The 20,585-nt window shown below is 43.8% G+C and overlaps 1 protein-coding gene across 9 annotated transcripts in view; it reads right to left on the reverse strand.

Annotated features, from left to right (window-relative positions):
* Window positions 1-20,585, reverse strand: part of LPP (LIM domain containing preferred translocation partner in lipoma) — a 301,297-nt gene that overhangs the window by 93,297 nt on the left and 187,415 nt on the right. For all 9 annotated transcript variants that reach the window (XM_072344422.1, XM_072344423.1, XM_072344424.1 and 6 more), the window contains one exon: window positions 19,701-20,366. In XM_072344422.1, the coding sequence (XP_072200523.1) occupies window positions 19,701-20,366 (666 nt within the window). The remainder of the gene's footprint in view (window positions 1-19,700; window positions 20,367-20,585) is intronic.

Raw genomic sequence — 20,585 nt, forward strand, 5'->3', positions numbered from 1 at the left:
TATATATATATATAGGCAAGCTGCTGAATTCATTTGCTAGAAATTGACACTTACTGATGGCTGCTGCTTGAGGATAACATGGTGACCTGCTATAGTAATGACTATAAGATAAGAGCTTGCAATAAAATGAGAGAGGAAAAGAACTTCAGGTCAAACATTTTCAGAATTCACATGCATGAAGTCAAGCTTTGAAATGCATCTGCAAACAAATCAGAGGTCATCTTTTCAGGTCTGGTATGTCCCGCAGTCCCTACTGAAGTCATAGCATTGAGCTATGGAACAGAATACCTCAGGCTGCTTCTTCAGTAGCCTAAATATAGATGTATACATCTAAAGCTGAGAAAAAATTGGCCTCAAAGGAGAGAAAAATAGAGATTACAAACATGTTACAGCTGTGTCACTGCTGCAGTATCAATCTCGAACTTCACAGTTATTACTAATGAGAAAGATCTGCTTGCAACTTGTGTTTTCAAAAGCAGGGTTCAAGGCCAGGATTTTATATCATAGAAAGAAATTCACCATTTGGCAACCAAACTGCAGATTTCCTTCTTTATCAGAACAGAGGAAACAAAGCATCCCTGGTCTCAAACCCTCCCAACTCTACTATATAGCTCCTCGCATCCCATACAGGTCTGCATTTCTCTTGATATCAATATTGGCATGGGACAAACACCTTGACAGTGCTGGCTGGACAGTGTGTGCCAGAAGAGCCTCAGTTTCCTCATGGCATGATACCAACAGGAACCCAAATGGGAGTCCAGCGAGTGCTCAGCAGCACTAGGCCTCCCCATCCACAAGTGGCCTTTGCCAGGAACAGAGCTGCTCCTGGAGAATACTTCGATCTGGTTCACTAGCAAGAGCAGGGTGAGATAGTTAAAGCCCCTTGAAACCTTTACAGTTCTAACACTCAGTGAACTGAGGCATCTGGCCGCTCTCTTAAGAATGTATGTTTTTGGCAGACAGACACCCAAACTGCTCCTCTATGCCAGCAGGAAAGACTTCTGGCTTACCCTGCTGCTCTCCGCGCTGGAGATCAACACAAAAAGTGCAGCCAGAAGGGCAAACGGCTGCAGGGACCTATTAGTTATATTGCACTGTCACCAGGAAGTTTTCCTATTCCCCTTCCCCACTTCTCTGCACAGTCATTGGGTGCCCCCCACTTTTTCTACAACTGTTGACCAGTGTAGCCCCATTTTTTTCCACTCTCCTCACTGCTGCATACAGGACATGAAGGAAATGATGTCCTATCTCTGACAGAGGTCACAGATGAACAGAGCTGGGCTAACACGACTGCCCATCTCCAAAGATTCCTCCTTGTAATGCCACCACAAAGCAAGCAGGACAAAGGCTGCTTGGCTTGGATGCTGTCCTTTGATAGAGGAGAGTTAAGGCTGTTACAATATTGTCTTTAGCAGTCTGGTGGCATTTCAGGTACTTCAGTTTGTCCCTAGAACATGACCCAAAGCCCAACGAAAGCCAATGAGTATAAGCCTTGCTTCTTCATTTGCTTGGTCTTACACCAAACCCCAGAAGCACAACTATCAGTACATAACAGCAGCAACGTGGAAGGAGTATCTATGTCTGTGCCAGCTTGGAAAAGACAAAGACTGGAAGGTATTTCTGGCTATGCCTGAGATACTGGGAAACAGGTGTCAGAAACAGTTACTAGCTGGGGGAGAGCCCAGCCCAGTCTATGCCACCTGCCCTGAGCAATAGGAGGTTACTGGCTCTCATAGATGGATCACAAGGCCCTGCAAGGCACGGCACTTGCATGCTTCAGTATGAACTCTCTGGCCAGCTGCAAATCCTACAGGACTTAAATAAAATGTGGCTCTTAATCAACAGATTGAATGTTGAGAAACCTGAGTGCGAGGCGGGTGCCAGAACCCACAGCCAGTGAAAGTTGTTATGCACCAGAACACACAGCCAGACCAGGCTTACAGCCTGAAATGACTGTGATGGGAGCAGCGAGTTTTCTCTTTTTAATGCACTGCTGTTTCCTGCACCATGTGGTTACGGCAGTGCAGGTGACTGTGTAGCTGAATGGTGACATCACATACCGCAAAGTTTAGCTTCTCATGGCTCTTCTCAGAGCCATGTAGGTGGAATCTGACCACGGCTTGTGTCATTCTTAATAATTAGTCTTAATAATTTTAACAGGATTGCTAAATAAATAAACTGCACCTCCTGCTTCAAGATGTTTCAGACTCTCAAGATCAGGGCTGGGCTCTAGAACCCAAACAAGTGCAAGCCCCGTGCCTGCAAAAACCAGCCTGTAGGCAACAAGGAACAGTGCTTCATTAAACAGCAACTTTGCAGCTTGCACATGTGCTGTGTTTTGTATTATATGAGGTTTAGGAGCAGTGATAGCTCAGGCTGACATAACCAGTTTGGAAAAGGCAAAGACTGGAAGGTTTCTCAGAGCTTTGACAAAGGAGTTTGCAGTCATTTCCCTGTGGTTTTTCGTTTCTCACACACTTAGCAGAGGAGTTGCACGCTAGAGCTCTGCCAAAACCCTTCGGAGTCACTCTACCCTAGTTCCTAACACTGAGCTACCTGAAGTGCTGTCCTATATAGCAATCATTTCCAAGCTTCCTTCGTTTGTGGTAGACACAAAGCATCAGTATCTCCTGCTCTCTCTGTCTTTCATTCTTCAGCTTTGCTTCGGACAACAGGGCTTCCATGCATTTTCAGCCAAGCAGGTGCTTGATCTTCTACATTGTCCAGAGTTTCTGCTTTTTTTTTCCTGCTAGCACCTTATGCATTCTTTTCTTCAAATGGGAATGCATGTCAGTGGTTCAGAGGGCAATACAGTCACCTCTAGAATGACTACTGAAGCAAGACTTTGCTGCCTTGTTAGTACTGCTGCATTTTATTTCTGACTCTAGCCAAGGATGACATAAAACTAGAAATATACAGGCCCTTTTAAACTGCTAGATCTCCCCACCTTTTATATGCATTTTAGGTACTAGAAGGTACAAAAGAGGCCATATTGGTCTTGTTCTTCTAAATGCTGTAAGTTCAGTGGGATCTCTCCCATAGCCAGCCCCATGAATAGCAGAAAGGGCTGTTTGTGTACACAGTCAACTCTGGATAAACTCTCGTCATGCATCTCCCAGAGTGAACTTTTCAAAGGAGATGCAGAACAAAGTACTTGACCCCCCTGTGAACACTGCTGCCAGTACATCCTAATGCTGCCTTCCAGCCCAAATCACAATCATTAACAGCCATTACAGGACATCATCTCATAAGCCCTGGGCACCTCAAAACAGGCAAGAGTGGCTTCAGTGCACTCCTATTGAAAAATAGGTGCATGGGCACATCTTCTGAATGTTGCAAGTAGGCAAGAGAAAAATAACATTCCCTTTCTTGGAACTTGTTTTCAGCAGTTGAACGTTTCACAGAGAGAAACTGTTAGAGCAAACACTCAAAAGGTCAAGCTCTAAATAAACAGAGAGACAGAGTGATGAAAGGGGTTAGTTGTTATTAATGAAGCTGAGATGATGGCAAGTCAAAAAAAAGCAAAGCAGTAATGAAGACAGAGAGCTACGAGCACGCTAGAAATTTTGGCAAGATCACACGTGTAGATACAAAAAGCAAAACTACATTCCCCGGCCTGAGATGTAACATGCCCCAAAGAATCCTCCTTCACTGCTCCCTGGGATTTCCAGCTACTTCACAGCTACTGTCACTGACTTGAGAAAGATCGACAAGCTGGTTCTGCACCAGGAGTGTGCAGCACCTATCCCCACATGAGTATTATGCTCACACTAAGGTGAAAACAAATCCAGTTTGTACTTACTACACAAGCCTTATTTTCATGTGTGAACAGGATTTCCCTCCAAATCAGGTGCATGTATTTTTCGGACACACTATATCCATGAGATGTGGAGTGCAGCTCACGTTAGAAGAAATCTGTACAGCCAACCACCACCACCAAAAAGATGATGATGAAAACATAAGGAAGAAAAGATAATCACTGAAAAAATAATGGAAATGTTGATGAGCTAAATTTTGCTTCAAGCTTTCCTGTTTTAATAGTGTTTACTTTTGGGACTTGTTTGTTTACCAGTAACATGCCAGTGTTACACTGAATAGAGTGTCTACAGAAAGTACATAGAAGCCAAAGATCTTGGCTCTGAAGTGAAATTCAGATCTGATTATGTACCCTGCTTTAGGACTGTCTCTCCTTATAAAGGAGCTGAGCCCCAAACACCAGCATAGTCAAAGTTTGGCTCTATAGTCTGTAGCTTGACCCTAGGTAAACCTCAAACAGGATCATTTGTGGTTCAGAACAAACAAACAAAAAAAATCCCTTGATGTTTCTGAGTCATCACATTGCCTTAGTTCAATTTTCAAAGGTGGATTTGCCTCAGTCAATCAGAGAGCCTTTGGTGGGCTCAATAAGTGCTGCTTGGCTCCAAGGCAACTTGGCATCCTGGATGCTATTCGTCCAGAGGGAAGACCTATCTGAAAACAGCCACACGTTTGTACCACGCAGGGCCTCATGTGCAAGGCTATAAAAGCAGCTATTTGCAACTGTTCACAACCAGGTCCCAGCTCACACAGAGCAAGGAGAGCGCTTCGGACATTCCTGTGAATGTTAAACATTTGCTTAAAGGGCAGGATGAGCTCCTCCCTCACACTGTGCCATCTCACATTGTGCAGTACAAGTTGTCCTCCTCCTGTTGGCTCCCATCCATGGCAGTATAATTAGAGGAGAACTGGTGTGACAAGAGCAAACAACACAGTAAATACACACAGATCAACTGCTTCAGCTTCACAAGTGCCAGCATCCCAGAACTAGAGAACAAAAGTGCTCAGGAAAGCCAATAGCTCCTTAGACACTCAAAAAGGGAAGACTGGGACCTAAACAGCTCATGCACTGATGAGAAAATGAGCAGGTCACTAGAGATGCCAACCTGCATACGTGGCACCAGTAGATTTCCAAATAACACAGATAAAGTGAGCCAAGCATCTGTGGATACCCGCGATGGCCTCCCATAGCACAGGGGACCGCAGGCTCTGCTGAGGATAACAGGCTGTTGACTTGGGGAGAAAAACATAAAAATAAAAAAGCAAGGACTGTCGGTATTACAGAACGGTGTGCTGAGGAAACAGGAAAGGAAACAGCAATAAACTGCTGGGACCCGCTGCTGCAAGAAATAAGTAGGATAAACTCTGCTGGGTCAACAGAGCATCAAAAGTGGCAGAGGTCTGGCCCTGAGCTGCTGCCTTTCTGAAACATGAATGGCTGAAGGCCAATCCTGCTCAGCTGCAGGGCTGCCCTACTCTTTGGGTTACGACTGTACAGAAGTTACTGCACCCTAGTAAACAGTATCTTCTATCACCAGCTAAGGAATGATGGTGACCTCCATCAATGCCCTTCTCTTTGTGTTCTGAAATGAACCAACAAAGCCACTGTGCTCAGGTGTGCAAATGCATGCACAGCCAGTGTTTGCTTTGCTTACTGCCCCATGCTTGAGCATCCCAGTCAGAGGCAATTGTCACTCTGTGGCACTACCTGAAAGACACAGTGAATGCAGATTTTTGCCCAGCTCCAGCACCCTGAAGTTCCCAGGATGACAACCAGATATACACTTTTCCCTCAGAGCCTCTCTGACTGTCTAGCAACACCAGGGACAAAAAGGAAAACCAAAGGACTCGCTGAAACTTGGATCTGTCAGTTTGGATGGCCCCACACAACCACACCCAGACCTGACAGGTGCCTTCACAACTTCTCCTTTTAAGAGGAAGCACAGACCACTGCATGTCAAAACCCCAGGCTTCACTTCCCCACTTCAATACCAACTCAGTCTCTGGACCTGGGCATGTTAATTAACACAAGCAAACTTTGACTCCCCCATCTGCCAGCTATTCAGCAGAAGCATTCTCACTCCCAGTCCTTCACTGCTTGCAGACAGAAGTCTTCTGCCTTCTTCCTTGAGATTCCACCAGTCACAATGAAGAAAGAATGAGGGTAGATGGAAGACCAGCACAGGATAGCTCATCTGTGATAACTCCAAGGGTGAAGGAAGGGAATACAAGATTCAAGCTGTCTAACTGTACTGGTGAATTCTTTGTCCAGTGTGCTAAAGATTGACATTAAGCCATTTCCACTAAACCACATCTTGGATGAACATTTCTCTTTGCCCATGTCCAGGTAAAGGCTGGAAGCTGCAGTCCTTGACTTTACAGTACTGTGAACTCATTGGACAGGAGCAGAAATCACAGGTGAAACAGCCAACACTGAGAACATGAATAGAGCTCTACAAGTGCATTATCCAGCCAACATTTGCCTAAATGTGCATGCATGCGGGTGTTTGAAACCTCACAGTAAAACCCAGGCTTAAAGTATGTCAGGCAGTGCACAGAATCATAGAAATACAGAATCGTTTGAGTTGGAAGAGGCCCTTCAAGGGGTCCTTCAAGGCCATTTGGCTCAACTCCCTGCACTGAACAGGGATACCTACAGCTCTATCAGGTGCTCAGAGTCTTGTCCAACCCGACCTTTGCTGTCTCCAAGGACATCCACCACTTCTCTGGGCAACCTGTGCCAGCACCTTATCGCCCTTACTGTGAAAAAATTCCTCCTTATACACAATCTAAATCTCCCCTCTTTTAGTTTGAAACTATTTCCTCTTGTACTATCACAACAGACTGCTAAAGAGCCTGTCTCCTTCTTTCTTATAGCCCCACTTTAGGTACAGAGAGGCTGCTATCAGGTCTTCCCAGATCCTTCTCTTGTTTGTTATACAGAAAGTAAAGTTCAGTTTGCACAGAATTTCTATTGTAGCCAACATTTTGTCCACTCTCATAAAAGAGCTTATGAAGAAGTGTTAAGCATACGGAAGTCCAAAAGCCCCCATGTACCAGTATGAATAAGGTAGGGATTCCCCTGAAGATAAGCATTAAGTCACTGTAACACCAGAAACAGGTGCAATGTGCTACATGTTTTGGAAAGACATGGAGACACCAAATAAACAGGCCACACTTTGATTTATTCAGCCTCCTAGTTGTTACTTGAGAACCTCAGATGACAGGACCTCTGATCCATACTCCCAGCTTTATTAAATCAACGCAGTTGCTTAAAAGTTAATACAACTATGCTGACATCGCTCTGGCCCAATAAATGCATCACAAAATGATGAACTACATTGTGTCTCCAAGTGTCTTCATAGGATAGATCAAACTCACTGCTAAAATACCATTCCATACATGCAATGTATATGGGTTTTGCATATATACTGTTGTATCTACTAAGGCTACTACTACTACTATATCCAACCTGAACCTCCCCTGGCACAACTTGAGGCCATCACCTCTTGTCCTATTGCTGTTACCTGAGAGCAGAGACTGACGCTCACTTTGCCACAATCTCTCTCCTTTCAAGGAGAGTGCAATGAAGTTCCCCCTGAGCCACCTCTTCTCCAGACTATAAGACCCCAGTTCCACCAGTTGCAGACTCGTGCTCCAGACTTCTCACTGACATGAACAGAGATAGCTTAATTTCAGCTGCAAAACAGTTATTTTCATAAACGTGTTATAAATGGGTTATAAGACAGCCACCAAACATCAGATGAGCCATTCAACAGTGGCTGAACAGTCCTGAACACCAGGGCAACAGCATTCATCTTCCTCCTCACTTCCCACATTCCTTGTACCTGGCTTACATGGATTTGCCGCTAATAGAGAAGCCCAAGCAGACAGTAACAGTGCCTGATTTCACTGTCCCTTCCTGGTAACAAAACAGAACAGGCACTTAGGCCAAGGTACTGCCTCTTCACCAAAGTCTTCAGGCTCAGACAAGGTCAGAACACTGTGCTGTTCCTCAAGGCTAGCATGTATATATCTCACGGTCCAAGAGCTATTTCATCCTTAAAACTCTATGGCTTGGTTAATTAAATCATTCTCCATCTCCGAGACAACCGTTTTATCTCCCCAGCACAGGTACCTCACTGTCCCTGTAACACTGCATCAGGACACAGACTGGTGGAGGAGAAAACCTCGTGGCTGCTGCCCATGTGAGCCTGACAGAGCCGCTTTCCCTCTGCGAGCACGGGGAAATGACTATAAAAGCAAGATACAGCTACGTGCCTTTCAGAGACTCTGTGAAGAATTTAGTTAAGATTCATGAGGGCTCTGAAAGTATTAAAAAACAAAAACACAACAAACCCTACATAAATGATAAATTTTAACTGTTTTTAATGATGAATACCCGCAGTTTTGAGAGGCCTTTTCCTAGTTTCCATACAAAAGTGCAAAAATATCCTTCATTGCAAATAACCACTCCGCCTGCTGTGAGAGGCTATGCACATGATTCCAATTGCCTTTCACAAAGAAAACAAGAATAACATTTTGCATTTATAGACTTTAAAACTACTTTGCAGACAATCAAGTCTCAAAACCCCCACTGTGATACAGGAGGCAAACATTATACCTGCTTTAGACAGGAAACTAAGAGGCAAAAATATTGAACTGCCTTGCCTAAAGCCAGAAATGAGACATTTGAGAATTCAGGCAAGCTAGCAAGGCCTATCCAGACCCACATTTGCTCACTTGCTCTTCTTAGCAAACTGTTTACTGTTCCACACCCAGACTTGCACACAGCAAGGTGTACTCGATGCACAAGCGGCACCACCGTTTATCTGCATTACCTACACATTTAACTTCCTGCAGGTACCTCTACTGACCACAGAATGTGCCTGGGATTGCGCTGGGACACTTATTCAATTTCCTAGCATGTGTGGCAGTAGAAAAGTTGTTGACAACTAAAAGTTCACCAAACATGTATTTTTAGAACCTAAGTCCGACGTTCTACTGTCTGGATTCATAACTACCCATTTCTCTGACATTAAGCTGAGCTACCACATGAGAAAATTGCTAGAACGGTAGTATTTCCAGGGCACACTGAGTCACTGTCCGACATCTAAAATGGGAAATAAAATAATTTCTCAGAAATTGTCAGCACAGTGGGAGGCAAAGTTTGCAGGAACTCAGCTTGTATAGGAAAATTCAGGTTTCTACTCTAAAACGGGTCCCTCGGCACTAAGCACACTTTTTTTTTTTTTTTTTAAATTACCAGATGATAGAAAAACAATTAGGTCCCATGGTGTTATTTCCTGACATTATCTCATATTTAGAACAATTATTAAGCAACACTAGCAAAATGATAATGGTGATAACCAGGGAGCAGCAGAAGGACCATGCAGACTCAGAAACACACATCCTTTTTCGCTTTGATCTGATCCATCCCAGTGAGGAGCTGAGATCTCTGCCTGGAGACACTTCTTGCCCAGTCCCTGAAGAAGGATGCTTGTGAACCTCATCCCCCTCCACAGCAGGAATTCCCAACCCTAGACAGACCACCTTGGCTTGCCTCCTCACAGGCACATGGGGAATGCTAATGTGGAAGAGTAAGAAAGTCCCTAGGGCAGTAGTTTTCTTCCTCTTAATTTGCATACCATTAGTTTCTTTTCTTCCCTTGGAAGCGCAGGCCTCTGCATAATGAACTTAAGCTTCTGACAACAGGCTCTCATAAACTGGGAACTACAGCTCTGAAGCAATTTGCTGACGCTGAGGGTTTCCAAGGTGAAAGCCACTGATCTCCTGCACAGGTATGGGAGAGCCTGTCCTCCGGAGAAGCCTCTGCAATCCCAATGTTAATCATTAACTCCTAAATGGAAGCAGAAGGGTTGATGAGGGTTTATATGGCTGCATATCCTCCGTATCCTTTTTAAAAGGAGAAACAGATGTTTCCAAAGACCACAAACTTCCACTCCACAAATCTCAGCCTGTTACCTTGAGGCACTAAGTTCCAAAAGCTGAATTAAAAAACAAATTAATTGTTTTGCTGGAAGGTTAAGAAAAGAGCACCGAGCGGAGCACAGACTCAGAGGTTGGACACATTCCCTTGGACAGCAGTACATCTGCCTGCTCAGAAGGCAGCAGAAGGCATGGGAAAACCCTGTCCTGCCATCAATTTTGGCTGGTAATGATGGGGCTTCAGGACTGCTAACCCAGCTGCACAAGAACACTCGAAAGCTTTCCCCTGTGTCAGAGACGTGCTCCCAAGTATAAACCCCATCTCATCTGTCTGCACACGCTCTAGACTTCTTCACTAGCATTAATTTAAAACAAACACCAGATACTACCTCCTTGTGTAACGCCAAAGAAGTCCATTTTATCTGGGATGTTTGGCTCTCCCCCACCTTTTCTCACTCATTTTAAATTTATATCATCTTTTTTTTTTTTTTTCCCAAACAAAAAGAAAAACCCAAACAACAAAAGAGTGGCCCTTTGGAGTGCTGCCTTCAGATATTCATTTGTACGCGTTTCCCGTCCTTAACTAACAAAAAAGCAGTTAATTTTGTTGTAGCAGCCCATTGCGATAGAGATAAAAATAATAAGTACATTCACAGATTTTGAACTTTTTACAGCCACTGCTGCAAAAAGCAATTTTAATTTATAAGCACGGAGTCTTGCAAAACATATAACGAAGACATAATAAAATGGAATGTTTATCCTGTGGCTCCCATTAGACCTCTTCCGTTCGATGGTTGTAACTAATGACTTGTTTTTCCACTTTTGTATTGGAAGCCTTATTATTGGGCTGCACAGAGCATACCTTATTTGATTTCCCTAGCAATGCCTGCACCTCTCGCTGAAGCCTGCAATTAGATGTTTATGAAATAATATTGAAAAGCTGCATAATCTTGTCTGTGGTCAAAAATTAAAACAAAAACAACAAAAAAAGCCAGTGACAAAACAGCCCTGTTGGTATAATATTATACAGAGCACAATAGACTAATGTTCACTCCAGTGCATGTGTCCTTTTGACTAACCACTTCTATCTGACAACCTTTTTTTGGCAGCAGAACACACTGTACTTTTTGGATAATTGACTGTGGAATATAGTGCTGTTTACTCAAAAGCAGGTCACACAGAACTGAGCTTCCAGTTGTCTTTATCCTTTTACCTTTCTTATCTTCATGCCTGAACACTGAACTTCTTTTAATTACACGTGGTTTTAATTGCTGTACTGTACTTATTCCTCAGAAGGTGAACTGATGGTGAAAGGGTAAGGAAAGGTGGGAAGCTGAGTTCAGATTTGAAAGCTAGATGTGGATATATCACTGGTGAGCTATCTGACAGACCCAAACAAGCATTTCCAGCACCCTCTGTTACCTGCAGGGTCACATTTACATGCAGTGTAACTGTATAGTTTCTCTATGCTTAAAAATCGACAGGATGGTTTCACCCACCACTTGCTCACTGATCTGGAAATTCAACAGTGGCAAAGCCCCCAGTTTGAAGCTCAAGCCTTAGGGGGTGGGCACTCTTATTAGAGAAAATGATGCAGAAACATATAGAAGTTGTGACAAACCTAGACTAGAGTAAATGCAGTTTGTGAAATGGGTCCAGGAGAAAGTACCATCTGAAGTGTTCAAATGAGGCAGTGAAAGAACTGATGCGTTCCTAAAGATTTTCTTGGGATGCAGCCTAGGGGAAAAGAGGTCACAAGTGTTGCTTAACAGGAGAGAGAATGGGCTTTGATGGCACAAAGAGAACAGCAGAGCCTTCTAACACAGGCTGGAAAAGGAGGTGCAAGCACCTCTCTGTTGCATATCAGACAGAGAACCATGGGGGTCATCCGAGACCTGCAGCTTGCAAAGTACTCGTGTAACTTGGCTTTGCAAGAAGTACAGATGTCACAGGGCACTAATTCACAAGAGGCTTCTTCTGTAGTCTAAGGCTGGAAAATAACCCCTCAGGCTTCCTGGTGACAGCCTAGATGGAACCTGTCAGCAGCAAACACACAGCAGGAGCTTCCCTGGTCACTTATGCAGTTTTCCCTCTGAAAAAGTTGTGAGTTTTCACTTCAGGCTCTCAAAGCAACAACAGAAAAGGAGGTGATTCACTTAATGAGTGAGCAGCTCTCACAAAGCCAGAGGAAACCTCTGAAAGGGAACATCCTTCAGGTGTTCTGAAATGCACTCTGACTAGGAATTAATGGGATGAACTTGATTGTATCTCATCTGCTCTATTACAGTGCAGGTGTGGTTCCATTCTACTGATGACTAAAGTAATCCTAATACGTCAGTTTAAGTTACTGCCAATTCATTTGAGGAAATTTTGTTTGTTTAGAAAAAACTTTAACTGGCAGGGATGAATGATACTGATGATAATAATTCATCTGCCTGTTCTGGTGCTAAAACACACAGTGGAAAATCCTTGCTAATGCTAGATTGATCAGCTAACACACAGCAGATCCGCTCTTCTCATTTGTTTCACGTAGCTGACTTCAGACAGCACACTGCACTCTGCACTATTTTGAGGTTCCACGTTAAACAAAGTCTATTAGTGTAGATAAAGAGCACTGAGTACTGTTCTACTACAAGGAAGAGTTTGCCTGATGGCTTTTTTTTTCTCCACGCAGAGAGAATACACTGTGTTTGGAACAAAGGAAAAAATGTGATTGGAAAGTTTAGAGCCCTTAAATTAATTCCCTAGACAAAAAGTTGAGGCATCATATTCATAACATCATGTTATGTAACTTGCACTGGAGCCAGGCAGCTACTAAGTGAAATAGTACGAGTTATAAAAGCAAAATATTATTGTGAAAACAATTTTACAACTTCATAATTCACGATTATTTTCATTTAAGAACTAAACTGTCAGTACAATTGCAAATTCTGCTTGCCTTGCAGGAGTTCTTCCAGCTGGTGATAGGAAACCTTCCCTTCCCCCCCTCCATGCAAAGGCTGCTATTCCACTTAATATACTGCGTTTCTTTATAGATATACAGAGGTAAATCTTAACAGGAAGTCTATTATGTGGGTGCCTAAGCAAGTTTAATACCTGAACATTTATGATCAATAAATGTAAACATATATTATTATTTCTTCTCATTACTCTTGGAGGAAGAAATACTACATCAGCACCCAGAATAGACCATTCTCTACTCTTTATAACCAAGAATCTATTTTAAGTGGGAACCTACACGGCTTGCACTTCTCACTAGGCACCATGATCAGCTCACACAGGTATTTGGCTCAGGTTGTGGTTGTCCTCAGCCATGCCTATCAATAGAAAAGTGAATCACCTTTTCAACTGTGCACAGCTCCCTGCATCAAGTTCGTGCTTTGTAACAGACCACTGCTATGTTATGTGTGCACATTCCATTAGGAACTAGATTAAGACCTCAAATACGTTCCACAAAACTCAGTAGGAAAATCACGCAGGCATGGGCCAGTGCATTCCAAATGACATAACCAAAAATACCTCATTAGCCAAAGCAACACTATGAACGGAGTAGTTCCTTGTCAGGAACCAGTATTACTGTCAGGTCATTAGCTTTGAGTTTCACACCAGTAAAGTACCCAGAGCTCTTCTTGCCTCAAGCAGAGAAACTATCCAGAGACACCGAGATGCTCCTTGTCTGCTACTTCTCCCCACCTCTCTTACTGGTTTATTGCCTAAGCTTGGGCAAGTTTCCTTGCTCATTCACGTCCTAGCAATCAACTTGGCAACAACAGAAATTATTTGATAGGAAAACAACTTCACCATGTGTTTCAGCATCCTGGAAGATGCTTTGGAAGAATTACAATGTGGTTGGACACGAACGTATTTTAAAACATCAAGAATCGGCTCCTACAGCAATCAGCAGCACCATCACACACAACAGCCAGAGTATGCCTGTGAATTAATTAAATTGCACACACTTTTATGGGTTCTGCTTTTAGAATCGAAAGCTGTAAACTGAAAGCAAGCAACTGTCCTTGCCTCATCAGCTGCAGAGCATGCTGCCCACCAGAGACCGGAGCTCAGATGGCCCCAGGGCTCAGGCAATTACTGCTGCCCAGAAACCAGACAGCCTCCTCAACAGATGTTTCTTCTCACCCATAGGTAAGTATCTGCTGACTATATTTTATGGCCACAGATAAAACATCCTTACCCATTAGACTGTGACACAGCCTGACAGCATCTGTCAATGCAAACACTTGGCTATGAAGAGTTAAAACAGCAGAGGAACAGAGCCCTTAATTAACATCAAGGCTGCCCCATTCCTTATCATGTATGGAGGCATTGTCCTCAGCTTATTTTAAGAAGGAGCAAGAAAGAACATCCATGTATTACGTCAAAAGCCTCTTTCTCAATTATTCCTCTTTTATTACAAACCCAATAATGGCTGAGTAAAGGCTAAAACTCAAAAACCTGCAAGAAAAAAAAGACAGCTGCAAATTTAAGTTGGTTTCTCAGTATATGCTGACCTCACTTACTTCCATAACTACAGGATCCCTGTTATCTTTAACTTCAAGGTAACTGTTTGGCAATTCTGAGTTTCTCTGCGATTCTTAAGAGACAAATCTGATGAATTTGTGTCATCAGCCAGTCTTGCTAATAAAAAGCGTTTAAATAACGCCAATATAATACAAAGAATCAACAAGTCCTGAAACAAGAACGGTAAGCATGTTTTTCTTAGGTGAGAATTGGGTTCTTTCAAAAGTTTAGGGTGCAAAAGAGGCTGTGCCAGACTCCTGTAGTAAAGATCATCAAACCGTTACGAAACCATCTCTTTGCAACTATTCCCAACGTGAAAATTCTGAAGAAACTCGCAAAGATTCTGGTGCAGAGATGTATATTATCTTTGAGTGAAAAATACCGCTCTCAATGCCACAGAGTGCCAACAAGCCCCAACTCTGATCTGCTCCTCTCAGTGTGAGACACCACTGTCTTCTTCTCCTCCTCCTCATTTTAACAGAAGCAACACAACATTTAATTTAATCCACCCAGAAGCATTGACAGAGTCAGCAGCTGATATACAGCTAGTGCTGGTTAGAACTCAGAAATACTGTTTTATGAAGAATGTCAACATTTTGACATTTGTTGCTATTCTCAGGGTAGAACTGCATATTCATCTGGGAAACTTAAAATGTCACACTGAAATTGCAAATTCAATCCTGGATTTTGGAATTTCACCTTTTATTTCACTTTACATTATCGTTCTGTCTTTTTTTTTTAATGTATTCAGTACCAGACTGTAACATTTTGAATAACTTTTTAATTCGATATGGTTTTATTTTAACACTGTAAAACGATGGGCAATTACTGGCTTGCTTTGACAGAAAACCAGCTTGAACCATCATTTTATGCTGCCCCTGAATCCTACCCAGTGGAAATTTTCAATGTGCAGCTATTTAATTGGGTAAAGAGATGAGATGTTGGGGGAGAAGATACTTGGGGGGAGAGAGGTGGCAAACACTAAGCTGCCTGCCTTTGTGCACGAGCAAAAAGCTAAGCTAAGGAAGGCTATATCCTATGACAGCAGGAGGATATCTGGCAGATTGCATTTACTCATCTGCAGAGAACAAAAAATTCCTAGCCACTAGATTAACAGCAAGCAGCAAGAGCATTAGACTCAGTTCAAACACAAGTGCCGGAGGTATTATTTTATGTGAGTGATGGCAGACTGCAAAAATTATTAAACCGGTGCAAGAGAAATGCATCAGTCATAGCAAAGGACGCTGTTGAGCAGATGTTTCTGAGGCAAAGATGAAACTTCCAAGCAAACATCTCCATCACAGGTATTAAATCAGTGGAAAAACTGACAAAAGCTGTGTAAAATGAGAAAACAGAGAGCCGTCACAGCCCGCTTTTGGGTATTGCAAGTTTCATGAGAACATATCAATGCTGGTTGCAGTAGGCAGCAAAGAAACACCACTTCCAGTAACACGGAAAGGACGCGGTGGTCGAGGTCTGCTAATTACGAATGACCACCACCACCTAAACCATTCCAAAAGTGTAAGCTGCCTCATCACCCTTACCTCCCCCTCTGCCACCATTTCTCCATTTAATTTCCACAGTGCTCACTGAAAACCACGCACAGGGCTGAAAGGCCATTTGAAGTGGTTGCCCTGCTCCTCATGCACTACTAGTGCATTAGTCCCTTTGGGAGGAACATGGTTCCTCAGGACAATGAGTAGATTCAGAAACAGGACGGAGAATCCATGGGATCCAAGATTTAAGGACAGACCTGGATGTCTGCAGTGGCAGGAAACACAGGAGGTCCACAGAATTTTGAGGAATTCTCCATTTCCCATTGAAACCATAACTACCAAAGTCTGAATGCAGAAAAAGCACTCTCAAGCACAAAAATGCCCAAAGCCAATCATTTTGTCTGAGGTGTCATTAGACAAAAGTAGCAAAGGTTAGGGCCACAGGGGGCTGAGCCTTCATAGGACCGCATGAATGAGCCAGAATGTGAGCTGCAGTGGATGCTAATGAGGTCAGCACCCATAGCACACTTTCTGCTGGTCCACAGAGATATGCAGCAGTATCTCAGAAACACTCCAACATAACATTCAAGTTGGGTAATAGGAAGAGCTTTTCCTCCAAAAGAGTGGACAGGCACTGTCACGGGCTGCCCAGGGAGGTGGCAGAGTCACTGTCCCTGGAAGTTTTCTAGAACCATGGAAATGCAGCACTGAGGAACGTGGTTTAATGGGAAATATTGATGGTATATGGACAGTTGGATCAGACAATCTTAGGGGTCTCTTCCAAACTTTACAATTCTATGATAACCAAAACCAGTGAGAGGATCTGGAGTTACTTCAAGATATGAAAGGTATTTGGTGACTTGGCCAGATGTGTTGGTTAATGGTAGGACCTTCTTCAACTACTCTGGCCACTAGGCAAACTTGCAAAAATTCTCTCTCCATGGCTTTGCCATTTTTTATTCTCTGCTGTGAGCATCTTTGTGCCAAAGATCATTATACCTAATGAGTCACTCTGATCCAGTGCTTGCTGACTTTTGGGAGAAGAGACATTTAGAAAGAGCATTCAGGCTTCTATTTGATCTGAAAGGACACCATACCACTGCAAACAACATGAAGCGAGCTCACTGTATCAAAAGTTCCTGTGATGGTTTTGTAACAATTCTTGTGCTGTTCATCAGAAACCCCCACTATTGATGACCGAGAAGAAAAAGCTACTGAGATTTCTGGCTGTGGGTGCCTTCAAAGCGTATGAAGGTTTGAATGAGGACGTGCACTTCACTAGTTCACTTCCTAACTAGGACTTGGGCATTAATGCTAAGTGCAGCGCAACAAAGGACTAAATGCAGAGAGGTTTCACATGCACAGCTCTCACTCCCATAACTGGCCCAAGGACAGAATGCACCAGAGCTGACTGTGACTACAGCTCATTGTTCTCAGTGGGCTTTAAGAACCCATAGAGATTATTTGCTGTTCCCATACCAGTCCAGATTTATTTTGGATCAGCAGCAACCTCAACATAATCAGTACACAGTAAAAAGCACAGAGCCACAGCATTGTCGATCCTTTCTAGACAGAATGCAAAATATAAATTAAGGTGCTTTTTAATTAGTTGGGATTTTTTTTTGGTTATTACAAACCCTAAATGAATTAAATGAAAAAATTCTACTCAGTGACAGGTCATGGTTGATACCAGAGTTAAGGCTCACAGATTTCTAGTAAGAGATGAATTTGTTAAGATTTCTTTAATATTTTCCACACAAAATGTGTTCAAAATTAAGAATGCATTTTTTCTGAACACAGTTGGAAATGATTCAGTATTTTAAGATGACTCCATTGCAAGAGGAAAAACATCTAAAGGTATTCTTGCATTTTAAGTGATAACACCTGCTTTTTAAATCATTCTGGCTTCTCAGTTCATTCTCCTTAACTGAAAGACCTCAAACCAACCCTGAAAAGGCAGAACACAACATATTTTCACGTAGAAAACTGATTCTGATTTCTGCTGTGCTGTAGCCAACAAGTAGATTTACAGCAATAATTCTCCCTTATCAGAAATCTGGCACTAGCAAAGCCTGCCTTTTTTTTTCATTTTAAATAATTCCAAAAGTTGATTTTATGAATGGGACTGCAGAGGAAGAGAACAACATTCAGTAAAACCGGACAATACTGCTCCACTGGCAAAGCACACAGTGCTTTATTACCGAGAATGTCCTACTAGACTGCAAGATCATCTTCAATCCTTCAACAATTAATCTGTGCATTTTACAAAACAGCAATCAAGCAGTTTGCAGCACCATGGTAGAGAGTTGTTGTAAGCTCAAAGGTGAAACAGGCAATAATGCAGATACTGAGCAGGTTAGAAGGGAATTAAATCCTAGAGGAATTTATCACCAAGCAGATCGCAGCCTGTCTTGCAGAAATACTAAAGTTATTTTTATAGAGACAATACAAATAATTATATATGTGTATCTGCAAATGTCACGTGCACACAAACACATATGTAAATAGATATCTAAATACGCGTATATGAAACCCCAAACTTGAACTAAATTAAACTGCCCCTCCAGCTTTGTAATGCAAATGAGACTTGTGCTGTTTGTGGTTCAAGATGATTTGCGTTTCCATAGAGATGCTGACTGAACTAAAGTTCTTAATTTTTTATTTATATATATATATAAGCCTACTTGTATCTATATGTCTAAATACATAACTGCTATAGCTTGGCATTTCTTCAGTGACTCCACTGGAAACACACCAATTTACACCAGTTAAGGCTATGTGCAAATTTCCTACCTTTCACTACTTTCCAATCTAAGCTCTGTACCAGGCACCTGCAGAGCTGAGTTTATTGCTTTTCTCCTCACTTCTTTGTAAGGGAAGGGGAAAAATGGGGGAAAAAAAGTGGTTTATTAGCTTCTCATAGACAGTAATTGAAGGAGCTGTCTTTTATTATCCTGCCCTGGCCAGCAACGAGCTCACCATCTCCCTACATGGGCTTGGTGTCTTTGCCCTCAGGCACAGCCAAACCCCATCATATAGAAGGATCACACAAAGCTGAGGCCCCACAAGCCCCTTGAGCCACATTTGAAGTGACCACCAGAAGTGACATGGGCCAGCCCACGCTGACACCTGGGCAGAGAAGCCAAGTAGTTTAACTTTGGTATCTCTCCTTTGGTTTACAAGGCCCATATGTGTGTTGAAGTGGTTGGATGCCATTCGCCTCGCTACCACCTGAGAGGGAAATCAGAGCACCCACAGCACTGTGTGAGAACTCATTTCCATGTGGTTTTTCTATGATAAGTGATTTTTAAACAGCGACAAACAAGAGGTCAACCTCCGGAATCGCTCTGAACCACAACCAAAACCAGTGCCTTCTGTACCTCCTATCTGCATAAGATGAACAAATTCTCCGGCAAGCCAAAGATGTCCATGAGCTCTCAGAGGAAATGCTGACTCCCATTCAATCCTGGGAGAGCCCTGAAGGAAGGACCCAAGTGCACTAACACCATACAGATGTACTGCTGACAACTGTATCATGTGAGGGCATGTTGCAGGGACAGAGCTGCTCCCACCCCACAGGGTGAGCTCCTGCAATAACACCAACAGCCCTGACCCTATTGGAAGAGGAGCTGCAGCTACTTGGGATCCACAGGCAGTGCCACCTGATCCCATGTGTTGCCTTTGAAGAAGGCTCCTGGGGCTCCCCTGTACTCCCCCTCAAGAGTCACAGAATGGCTTGGGTTGGAAAAAACCTCAACAATCATCTAGATCAAGCACCAGTTCAGGCTGCCCAGGGCTCCACCCAGCCTGGCCTTGAGCACCTCCAAGGATGAGGCATCCACAGCTTTCCTGGATAGCCTGTGCCAACACCTCACCAATTTCTCTGTATAAGGGTGACCAACAAGTGCTGACATCTCTTACCTTTTGCTGCAGCGGCTGCGGGGCCAGCACTGGGTCGGTGATGTAGGTCTTCTTTGTGCCAGGAGGCTGGTACAGCCCAGGAGGAGCCTGTCCCATGGTATTACTGCTAGGATACGCTGGCTCAACCTTCCAGGTGCTCTGTGGCATGTAGGGTGCGTCAGAGCCATTCCTCCCTCCATATCCACCGTAATACGGGTCCTGGTAGCGGCCTTGCTGAGGTGCGTAGCCATAGCTGGGCTCTGAAGGACGGGCAGGTGGTGGGGCGTAACCATAGTCGGGCCCACGGGGCTGTGCTGAGCCATATTGCTGGGCACCGGGCGGGCGGGCTGGGGGTGCTGCATAGGGCTGGCCGGGCCCCAGACTGCCATAGTGAGTGGGCTGTGGGCCTGGCGGCTGGTAGTGAGGGCTGGGCTGTGCCGTCCTCACTTGGACATTGAAGGTTGGGCGGCTGGGTGTGGAGGCCGTGGTGTAGGAAGCTGGAACCGGCTGAGGCTTCAGGGTGCCGATGGGAGTGACTGGGATGGGTGCTGGCTGGCCAGGCCCCTTGGCTGTGGACTTCTTGGTGGCAGTGAGGGGAGGCTGGTTGGGAATGATCATCCGCTTGTGGCCAGTGACAGGGGTGGACACAGATGGGGTGGTGGCAGCAGAGCTGGAGGTCCCGGAGCCCTAGGAGGAAACAAAGAGCCACAACGTCAGCAGGATGAACAGTTCAGCATTGGGTTGTAAGCAGAAGGGTTAAGAAGGAACAGGGTCTTCAAGTAACATCTGCACAGCAACTCAGACTGCTTAGGGAAGCAGGAATGTACCTGAAACTACGCATTATAAAATGGTAATAACAACCTTTTCCTGCTCTGACAGAACAGGGACAGCGCTGCTGCAGCCGAG

Source organism: Excalfactoria chinensis, chromosome 9 (assembly GCF_039878825.1).
Source record: "Excalfactoria chinensis isolate bCotChi1 chromosome 9, bCotChi1.hap2, whole genome shotgun sequence".
In the NCBI taxonomy this organism is placed as follows: domain Eukaryota; kingdom Metazoa; phylum Chordata; class Aves; order Galliformes; family Phasianidae; genus Excalfactoria; species Excalfactoria chinensis.